Source organism: Camellia sinensis, chromosome 5 (genome assembly GCF_055761805.1).
Source record: "Camellia sinensis isolate YWXY chromosome 5, ASM5576180v1, whole genome shotgun sequence".
Lineage (NCBI taxonomy): Eukaryota > Viridiplantae > Streptophyta > Magnoliopsida > Ericales > Theaceae > Camellia > Camellia sinensis.
In genome coordinates, this window is record NC_138965.1 from 190,627,757 (window position 1) to 190,639,755 (window position 11,999).

The 11,999-nt window shown below is 29.0% G+C and overlaps 1 protein-coding gene across 1 annotated transcript; it reads left to right on the top strand.

Annotated features, from left to right (window-relative positions):
* The first annotated feature begins 8,016 nt into the window (after nt 1–8,016).
* LOC114272261 (uncharacterized) lies at nt 8,017–9,571 on the top strand. Its single transcript, XM_028213911.2, has one exon. It carries the CDS (start codon nt 8,269–8,271, stop codon nt 9,208–9,210), a length of 942 nt encoding a protein of 313 aa, XP_028069712.2. The 5' UTR covers nt 8,017–8,268; the 3' UTR covers nt 9,211–9,571.
* The last annotated feature ends 2,428 nt before the right edge of the window (nt 9,572–11,999 follow it).

Consider the following 11,999-nt stretch of genomic DNA (forward strand, 5'->3'; position numbering starts at 1 on the left):
AAACAATTCGCTTATTTTTGTCAAATGCAATCAATGAAAAAATAGTATTTTAATTACACAACTCAATGTAAGTACATATAAAAGGTATATGTTTTTGAGTTTAATGACTAAGATACCATTTCTCCATCAGTTTTATTTAATAAAAATAGGTAAGTAGTGTAAATTAAAAACAAATTAAAACATTGGAGTTTAAAATAATAAAATCAAAAATTAAAAATTTATTTCATTACAAAGATCAAAACTTGAGTTTTTTATTTTTTATTTTTTATAGTTTCCCTTCATTTTTTTCACAAATAACATACCCAAAGAAGTTCATTCTAAGGATAATGAACAATTTTGGTCGTGGACTCATGATAAGCTAACAACAAAGAATTGTGGTAAAATAAAATCAAAAGCCGCAAAGTATGGGTGTAAATTTGGTCCGTGTTATAATCACCTTCTTAATTAATTTAGTAATTTAATTTGCGTTGATTATGCGTTTATGTGCTATTATGTGTCATGTGTGAAATTAATTATGATATCATGAACATGTGTATAGGATATGAATTGAACTTGTCTAATTTAATAAATTATACAAGGTTAAATTAAATATTTAGAATAGGTAATTAGAACCTAATTCACATTAGTGTGATTAAATTTAGTTTAATTTCAATTAGATTATGATGAGACTTGATTTAATTTAAGTGAATTTGATGTAATTAGAGCCGGTGTAAATTATTAATTCAAGCTTAGAATAAATCAAGGCCTAGGAATAATTAATGATTATACGCTCCTTAATCTATTCATCAACTTAAATAAAGAAAAGAGAGAGAGTCAGTGCATATTGTTGGAGTCATACACTTCAGAGGAAGAGAGAAAACTCTGGAGAGCTCTAGAAGAAGAAAAGGAGAGGAAGAACAAGAACAAGGTGGAATTGAAGGAAAATCTTCATAATTCAACCATCTAAGCTAGGAATTCTTCTTCAATTTCATGAATTTGAGATGTTACACTCATGAATATATGGAATTTAAGTTTAACAAAGAAGAAATCAAGCTTAATTGGTAATTTTATGAAGTAGAATATATGAATGAATAAGATAAGGAACAAATTGTAAGAATTGAACTCATATCATCACATGCATGGCTAGATTTGAAGAATTTAGCTCAAGATTTTAACATGCGTGACTTCATTTCATGGAATTCTTGTTCGCATATTTGATTTCTTGCATGATTCTTTAAATTTGAGGAGAAAACTCTATGAATTTTGAATTAGAACTCATGTATACATATTTTGGTGATCTTATACTTCAATTTATAGGCTTTCGCCAACCCCTATTATTATATTCATGTTAAGCAGGCCTTTGATAATCTTGGATTACAGGTCGGTCACTTCTCTAATCCCTTGGTGGGATGGTTAAGTCGTGACAGTCCAGCCCAGTCTTGTTTATGTGGCAAAAATCTATACTCAAGTCCACTCAAAATAGGGTCGCGGGCTAGGCCTAACATTGATAGATATTATATGTATATTATTTATGAGGGATAAAAAGGAAAAAATAAATAAATTATACTATAATATTTTAGTTATGATTAATGAGATGTTTAGTTATATTTCATGTGGTAATTAGTTATGACTTATATTTTTTTTTTTTGTTATGACGTTATTTTAGTTATGATTCATGAGAGTTATTTAGTTATATCTCGTGTTGTGTTTGATTATGACTTATTTGTTTATTAAATTATGTCATTTTCCACATTAGTTATAACTAATTTTCTTCTTAAGTTATGATATTATTTTAATTATGATTAATGAGGTATTTGATTATGTTACGTTTTGTATGTATGACTTCAAAAATATGAAATTATATCATTTTCTTATTTAATTATAAGGTGCATGCATAGTCTTTCTTGAAAAAAAAAAAAAAAAAAAAAAAACTAACTAACTAAATGAATAATTTTATATATATCAAAAAGGTTTAGGTCTAGGCGGACCGCACTAGGCCACGGGCAGATTTCGAATGGGCCCAAACCAGTGGGTTAGATTTACACCCCTGCCAGTGGCAAACCCAACTCTATATAGGCAATAAAATAAAGATGGGATTGGCTTCCCTCTACTCCGTGCTGTTAGGCTTGTGGGCAGTGGCGGAGCCACGTAAGGACTAAGGGGTCGTGTGCCCCCCTTAGATTTTGTGATTTTTTTTTTTATAAATATAAAGAAAATATTTTAAATAAAAAGAATTACAAAAATATTATTAGAGTAAAATGTTAATGACATTTTAAAATTTCTGAAAATAATAATGATTGTTTTGATTGAAAATGAAGAGACTACTATAAACCATATTATCTATGAAAATTTTAAATGTAACGATAAGATCATTATTATTGACATGTAAGTATAAGTAATCTTACTATAAAGATATGAAATTTATTGAATTGTTAGTTACATTTGACATGTGAAGTTCACTCTCTATGTGTTTATATATTATTAGTTGGTGATATCGCATACTAATGATGATATGATATTACCATTATATTGAATTTTTAATCAAATTTTGTATAAAAAAATAATTTATTATTATATAATTTATTTTAAGACTTATATCTATATTTTTATATATTGTCCATGATACACTAGTTATAAATAATATTATTTTTTTGATGTTTCTTGAAATTAATTGTAAAAACTTGCGTGAAATATTTTTGTAAAAATTTTTAATATTGTAATTAATAAGTGCCCCCTAATATAACTTTCTGGCTCCGGCACTGCCCATGGGGGCTCACCTCGAGTTCCTTTCGATAATCCAAACTGTTTAATGTGTAAAACCGTTTAATGTGCAAAATTTGTTGAATATTATATGCCTGTAAATAATTACGTTAATCAGATATCGATAGCTATTTCATCAGATTAGATTTTTGTCAACCTTTTATTTTTTTCTCTGTTCATTTGTTTTTTATTTTACAAAATTAATTTGATCATGTCGCTATCGATATCCGATCAAAGTGATGTTCACAGGCATATAATACTCGACGAATTCTACACATTGCATTGTTCAAATTATTAAAACAGGATCCGTAATGAGCCCCTACAGACTCAACAATACTCTCCAGTCTAATCACGAACTAGATGGAAGCCAAACCCAATTCAACAATAATACATCTCTCTAAAACTAGAGCTCTGGTGAGGTGGAAAGTCAAAAAATAAAACTAAAAATAAAAAAACAAAACAAAACAAAACAAGACCAGACCAAAATATCACATCAAATAAATTCCATATACACATTTAGCCATAAAAAAAAATATCACATCCAACCCATAATCATTACACTTTTTTCTCATAAAAAAAGTCAAAAAAGTCAAAAAGCCATTCTCAAACCAAACTTTTTAGCCCACACTAAAATAGCCAAAAAAACCAATAAGCCAAAAAGCTAACCCACTTCTCAAACCAACCATAAAACTATTAAAATTTACAAATTAAGGGGTTGTTTGGAATGACTTAAATAAGTATATTTTTTATTTTTTTACAAAAAAATTATAAAAAAATAATATAATAAAAAAAAATAAAAAAATAAAAAGATAAATTATTTTATGTATTCCAAACTTGAGCTAAAGCTAAAAAACACCTTCCAACCCAATAAAGACAACCACCAACTCTATGCAAACTACGTTGCTTACGGGGACCACCACCCACAACACTAAAATACCTATATATATATATATATATATATATGATAAATTAAATTATTTATTTATTTTATATTTGATCATTTTTTTATTTTGATTTTAAATTTTTTTATTTTATTTTGACACTTCATGTTTTAAATTTTTTTAATTAATTTCAAAAATTAATTTATGTCTAGAAAATAATATATAGACAATCACTTAGTATAACAATATTTTATTATTTATAATTCCCACATTTAGTACAGACTTAAATTTTAATATAATAATATATTTTTTGATATTATGTGACAATTTACATGATATTTGCTATCTAATTAGAAGTTAGTTTTAAGAGTAAATTAGGAAAGTTTAAAATATAAATAGCTAAACTGACAAGTTAGTTTGTGGCTAAAATAGTTACAAAAGACAAAATAGGTTATTTTAGTCATAACAAACAAAACATCACATTTAACCCATAATCATTACACTCTTCCTTCACAAAAAAAGTCAAAAAGGCCAAAAAGTCAAAAAGCCTTTCCCAAACCAAACTTTTTAACCCAGACTAAAATAGTCAAAAAATTCAAAAAGTCAAAAAAATCAACCCACTTCCCAAACGGAAGCTCAAAGGCCAAAATAAAAATATGACCAAACATAAAGGATAAAGTATAATTTACCCAAAATGTATATATACTTTTAGAAGAAAATGAGATACTTTTATAAATTTTTTGACAAAATTATGCAATGGTGACATTAATACTATTCATTATTAAAATATTTTATATATTTTTTTCACGAGAAATGCTATTAAGTGTTCTCGGAAAATTGTTTTAATGTTAACAATTATGTAAAAAGTACTTTAATAATGGTGAAAAAAATTTAAAATAAATAAATTCTATAAAAATTACTTTGAAGTTAGTAAAATGGTGAACAAATTACAAATAATATCTTTTTAAATATTCAAAAAGTTAAAAATCAATAAACGACATATAAGATATGGAAAAAAAAAATGCAAGACATTTTTTTTACTAATTTGCAAAAATTTTCAGTAAATTATTTTAAAAACTTTTTATCACTATGACAAAACACTTTTTATATAAAATTTATAATAATCAATATCTCAAAGCCACTTATTAATATTTTTTATTTTTGTTTGCATTATTCTTATACAAGAAATATTTGCTTGCAAAAATAAATAAATAAATAAATAAGTAAAATTAAAAAAACACCCAAAACAAATCATTGACACAGACCGTTACCTCCCCGGCACAGAATGCAAAAACTTTTCAATTAATTATTTTTAAAACTTTTTTTCACTATGACAAAACACTTTTTATATAAAATTTATACTAAGCAACATCTCAAAGCCACTTATTAATATTTTTATTTTTCTTAGCATTATTCTCATACAAGAAATATTTGCTTGCAAAGCAAAAAAATTAAAAAAACACCCAAAACAAATCATTGACACACACCGTTCTCCCCAGTACAGAATGAAACGCTGCACAAGCAATGAACTGTCATCGCGTGTTAATATGTCTCTAATGGATTATCAGTATCTCTTTTTATAAATAAGTAATTTATTTACCATAAAAATTATACAAAAATTTATTTGCAATGAAAAAATGAAAAATTAGTGAAACATTCATCTCTAACTTTGTGTAGTAGGAGAGATTCAAGATATATTTTTTTATTAGCTAAAGCCTCTCAACATTTTTATAGAGAAAATTCAACTCAGAGAAATTTTATCCAATTTAGAGAAATTTCACCAAACTCGGAGAAATTTCGGCCCCAACTCATTTCTCTGATATGATCATAGAGAAATTTTGAAATTTCTTTATGAAATTAGAGAAATTTCTTTGTGAAAATTGAAATTTCTGTGAGTCGAGCAAAATTTCTCTAAGTTGAATTTTCTTTGTAGAAATATTAATGCTGTATTTGGTTGGGGGATTTGGGGAGGAATTTGAAAAGGGAAAGGGAAAAGGTGTGTGAAACTAGGTGAATTGTAGACATGTTTTATTTACATTTCACTTACCTTTTCCATTTCCCTTTTCAAATCTCTTCCAAAATCTCTTCCAAATCCCCCAACCAAACACAGCATAAAGGACCTGAACTACTACAAAAATATTGTATATTCTTTATCTTATAAAATCTTAATATAAGAGATCTTAAAAAAAAATAGATAACATTCAATTGAGGTATGCAATAAAATAAAATAAAATAAAATAAGTTATACATTAATATTTTAAATTAAATTTCTAAATGTGTGATTAGATTGGATATCAATAACTCAACTGTCACAAACACACATAAAAAAAAGATTTATTACTAGACAATAAGGTAATAATATTTATAATAAATAGAATATTATTATTCAAGATTAAAAATTAAATTAAATTTTAAAATATAATCAATTAAAATATTAATAATAATAATAATAATAATAATAATAATAATAATATATTAAAAATAACATTCTAAAAATAAATATAAAAAATGACCTTATATATTATATTTCAAATGAATATTAACAGCAAACTGGGACCACATGTTCCATAACACACAACGTGTTGTTTGGCAAGTTGATTTATGACTAAAATAGTCACAAAAGATAAAATAGACTATTTTATTTATAACAAATAAAAATCACATCTAACTCATAATTATTACAATCTCCTCTCACTAAAAAAAAATTAAAAAGTCAAAAAACTCTTTTTAAACCAAACTTTTTAAGTTAAATTAAAATAATTAAAAAAATTAAGAAGTCAAAAAAAATTAATCTACTTTCAAAACGGAGGCTACGTGGCTTAAAAATAAAACGCACCCAGAAGTGCTGACTCATCCATGCGAACTCTTCTTTTGCTTACTCAGCAATCCCAATCTCCAATTTTCTTAAAAAGGGTTTGTTGTAGAAAAATTATCACATTATTCAATCTCATATCGTACCTGATATATTTTAATAATTTTATCAATGATATATCTATTATTTTTTAATTTTTTCTATGTAAAACAACCAATAAATTTTAAAAAACATAATTTTTTTTAAAGAGTAATGTTAAAAATATCAAATTTTTTATTAAATAAATAATCAAATGCTTCATATAGATATAGATATGAGATCCGTAATTTTATGAATTTTACAGACATTTAATCATTTATTTAGTAAAAAAATTATGAGTTATAGGCTCCGTTTGGGAAGATGGATTTGGGATTCTTTTAGTTATTTTAGTCACAAAAAATAAAATAAGTTATTTTAGCCATAAAAAATAAAACATCACATCCAATTCATAATCATTACATTATTTTTTCACAAAAAAAATCAAAAAATTCAAAAAACTAAAAGGTCATTCCCAAACCAAATTTTTTAACTCAGGCTAAAATAGTCAAAAAAGTCAAAAAGCTAAAAAACTAATCCACTTCCCAAACGAAACCATAATATATATATAGAGAGTCATAATAGAGACCCCTTCTAATCACCACCCCCACAACTCCCACAGACACGTGGCGGGTGGTGATTGGAGGAACAGGAAAAAAAGAAAAAGTAAAAGAAAATGTAACCAATAAGAGAGAGAGGGGGTCAAAGGGGTGGGGAAAAGGGGGTATGAAACATTTTTTATATATATGAGTCATAATAGAGACCCCCTCTGATCACCACCCCCACAACCCCCACAGACACGTGGCGGGTGGTGATTGGAGGAACAGGAAAAAAAGAAAAAAGTAAAAGAAAATGTAACCAATAAGAGAGAAAGGGGGTCAAAGGGGTGGGGGAAAAGAGGGTCTGAAACATTTTTGATATATATGAGTCATGATAGAGACCCCCTCTAATCACCACCCCCACAACCCCCCACACACACGTGGTGAGTGGTGATTGGAGGAACAGGAAAAAAAGAAAAAAGTAAAAGAAAATGTAACCAATAAGAGAGAGGGGGTCAAAGGGGTGGGGGAAAAGGGGGTATGAAACATTTTTGATATAAGGCATTGATTTAGACCCCCTTAAAACACTCACCCCCACAAACCCCTCACACACATGAAGGTTGGGGATTGGATGAGAAGAAAAAAAAAAAAAAAAAAAAAGTTGACCAATCAAAATTAAAGGAGGTCAAGGGAGTCTCAACCTTTATTCTTTGATATATATGAGTCATGATAGAGACCCCCTCTAATCACCACCCTCACAACCCCACAGACACGTGGCGGGTGGTGATTGGAGGAACAGGAAAAAAAGAAAAAAGTAAAAAAAAATGTAACCAATAAGAGAGAGAGTGGGTCAAAGGAATGGGAAAAAAAGGAGGTATGAAATATTTTTGATATATATATATATATATATATTTTAAAAGATAATTTCTCGTTTGCTGCCATTCCTGACGTGGATTCAAACTCCCTTTTATGGAAGAGAATCACGTCAGACCAAGAATTTAATATTAATTTTAATTTTATTCTCTCTCCTCTCCTTCTCATACCACCCCTATAAATCCCCCCCATCTCTCCTCTCAAATTAATCCTTCCAATTCACATCAACAAACAAATTGTGATTTCATATTCTGATTTAGATAGAGAGAGAGAGAGAGAGAGAGAGAGAGAGAGTTTGTTGATTACAGTTTGATCTGAGTTTTATTCAACTGTTGTTTGCTCAGAAGATATGGAGACTACAGAGCTCAACATCATTACTTGTGATTTTGAAAGCATGAACTGTCTCCAAAATCCATCTCTCTATTCTCGAATATTATCAATTTCCGGTATTACAAAAGTTCCCCAACTGTACAGTTTCTGCAAATGGGGTGCTTTGATTCTCGCATTGGTCGCTACTTTCACCGGCATAATCATCCAAATTAAGCTATTAATTCTCAGATTCTATAAACATAAATTAGCCTCTTCAACATCTCCAACCCACCAGCTTGAAGACGATGAAGACGAAGACGAGAGCTCCTCGTCAGCTTCATCGGACGATGACGAAGACTACGTTCCCCCTACGACGTCGTCTCACGATCGATTTCCAGTCGATAAAGATTTTCGCGTCGCGGGTTCGAGTTTTTATCGCCGTAATTTCAGTCTCCGGCGGCGGGGGAGCCGAGGATGCGGGGATTGGTTCTCGTGGCCGGACTTAACACACGGTAAGAAGAGCGTTGTGAAGCTGTGGGATAGTCTAGGGTTAGGGTTTGAATTTGAAGAAGAAGACTTGTCGGAGAGTGTAGTGTCGATTTGGGATCTGAACAGAGATGTAAAAATCAACTCGTTTTCCGGGATGAGATGTCAGATTCCGGCGGTTGCTATGTCTTCTCCGGCGGAGGTGATTTTGTCAGGATCGAATAACAAAGGCAATGTTTTGTTGGGTTTGTATGACACGAGGGTGGTGGGTCAGATTCCGGCGATTTACACGGAGTCGCGGCCGCGGCGGGGCAGGGTTGTGGGTATCGATTCCGGCGGCGTGGAGAAGGTGTATGTTGTGGATGACGTGTCCAGGAAGTTGACGGTTGGCGATTTGAGGAGAGTCAATACGCCATTGGAGGATCTGACGGAATCTGACGGAGATACCTGGTTTGATGCTGACGCCGTTATAGTCTCTGACGACGATAGGCAGTAGTCATCAATATAGTGGTTAATTGCACCAAAACTCCCTTAACTATTAGTAAATATTAAATTAACTACTTTATTTATGAGCTCGTATAAATATATCCTTTTTGAAGATAGCTTAAAAGAGCAAAAGGTGATACATTTTTATAATTAAGGATGCTAAAATATACCGGTTCATAAATAAGTAGTGTTAAAATGATATTCGCTAATAGTTGAAGAGACATAGTGTAATTAATCTTTATTTTTATTTTTATTGTAAAAAGGGCAAAACAGTCCAGAAATAAGTTTTATGTAATATTAGTGGACGATACTGTTTGTATTTTGTAAATACTTGTTCAATTCATGGTAATTTATATTTATTAACTTCTAAATCTTTGTATTTTGCTTGACAATTTTTATTTTTTGTTTTTTTGCAAGTTAATTATTAAGCGCAGCAAACAAAATAGATAATGGATATTGCGCCCCGTTTGGTGTAGCTGTTAAAACAGCTTATAGATTATAACTTAACAGATTATAAATTATGACTTTAATCAGAAGTTGTTAATCTGTTTGGTGTATCTATTGAATTATAGATTTAAGTTGCTGAGTAGTGTTTGTTAAATAAGCTGTGAAATAACTTTTTCAATTAATTTTTATTTTTTGTTTGTCTATATTTCTCATAAAAATAATAATAATAATAATCTATAGTCTATTTGAGTCTTTTTTTATTTTTAAAAAAATAAAAAATAAAAAAATTTAAGAGTATAACCATAAATTAACATGTTCACAGCAGAAACTGATAATCAGAAGTAAGGGGTGAGCAGCTTCTCAGAATCAGCTTTTTTGAGTTAAAATAAACTGTTAGAATCAGAAGTTGTTTGAAATAAGTTTAACCAAACAATTCAAAATAATTTTTTCAAAGCTAAAAATCATAAATTAACTCTGAAAAGCTGAAACAAACACCCCTGCATATATAGCTTAACTTCTTTTGAACGCACATGTACAGCTTAATTGATGCACCTACTTTTTTGTTTTGGCAATTATTGCAAGCTCAACAAAAAAATATTAGCAAGTGCACTTGCTTTTGTTTTGGCAATTATGTGAAAGAGATGGTACAGAACAAAGAAGTTTCCTAAAAAAAATAAAAAAAGGTAAATTATATAAATAGTTTTTATAATTTGGGATTCGTGTTATTTTAGTCATTGACTTTTTAATTGTGACACATTTGATCTTGAATTTTAAATCTTGTTCCAAATAAAGACAATTAAAAATACCATTGTTTAATTTCAAGGGCAAAATCGTCAATTTAATAAAATATAAACTAATTTAAAAAAAATAAATATTAAAAAAATATTTCTAACAATTTAAAAATTATTTATCTACCAATGATAAAATTATGTAAAATTGATAAAAATTAATAAAAATTACATGATAAATTTTTTAAAATTAATTTTACATGATCATCATCCAAACACATAATAAAAATTAATTTGGTAAAAAAAATAAATAAATGTCTATAAGATTTATCAATTTTACATAATTTTATTTTTAGTGGGTAGAAATAATTTTTAAAAATTTAAAAATATTTGTTTGACATTTATTTTTATCAAATTAGTTTATATTTGACCAAATTGATGATTTTACCCTTGAAAAATCTAATGATATGTTCAATTGTCCTTATTTGGAACAAGATTCAAAATTCAGGATCAAATGTGCCACAATTGAAAAGTCAAAGATCAAAGTGATATAAGTTACAAACTAAAGAGACAATTAGTGTAATTCACCTAATAAAAAACAATAGTTGCAAAAGAAGGATGCAAAGATAATATTAGCCTAATTCAAACAGAGTTTGCCAATCTCTTTGGATTAAGCTTTTCACTAGTTTTCCGTTTTAATTAACGTTAACCTAGTTCAAACAGAGCTTGCTAATGACTTTGAATTAAGCTTTTTACTAGTTTTCTTTTTTAATTAATTTTTCTATTCCACTAGTTTTTAGTTTTGTTTTTGGTGTTTCAAAAAAGAAAGGAAAAAGAAAGTCAAAACTCACTACCACCTAAAAAGGGTGTAATAATTCAATACTTATAGGTCAATTTTCACATTGTGCTCTCAATAAAAAATGCTCTTATTTATACCAAAAAAAAAAAAATGTCTCTTAAGACCCGTCCTTTTGTATTTTTTTTTTCCAAAATTTTATCTTCACATAAAATTGCAAAAAATAAATAAATAAATAAATAAAAAAGGCCCAAAGCAAAAATTTGAAATCAATAATTTTTCTACTAATTCATATCCTTCCCACTACCATCCACATATACTGTGGCTACTTTGCCAGCAAAGCCGCCACCTCTCGTCTCTAATGCCCCCGTCTCTCCACTATTTCTACAACAACATTCTCCACCCTTGCCATTCCCTGTCTACCCTTTTCTTGCTATGTTGAGAACCACTACAATCCCTTTTTTCTTATCTTGAGCACTACGAAAGCCTTGCTCCATCCTTTGTGAATTGATCCATTGTTGTTGTTGTTGTTGTTGTTTTCTTTTCTTTTTTTTTTAAAAAAAAAAAAAAAAAATCCTTTTCTTGTCAAAAAACCCCTAAATAGTCCTTGCCTACAAACCATTACGCCGATTTCTTCTTATTCCCACTGAAAACCCTAGATCTAAAAGTGGAGAGGGTGAAAGTATGGTCGCTATGGTATATGTAGGTTGGAGTGGTGGTAGGAGGTAGCTAGGTCCCAAGGACCTAAGTCATGATGGTGATGGGTTTCGGTGTTGGTGATCATGAAAGGTGGTTGGGTCATGGTGATAAGGACCTAAAGGGGATAGA

Bases quoted from the DNA above. Each gene is read 5' to 3' on its own strand.
- LOC114272261 (XM_028213911.2), top strand. From the start codon at position 8,269: ATGGAGACTACAGAGCTCAACATCATTACTTGTGATTTTGAAAGCATG.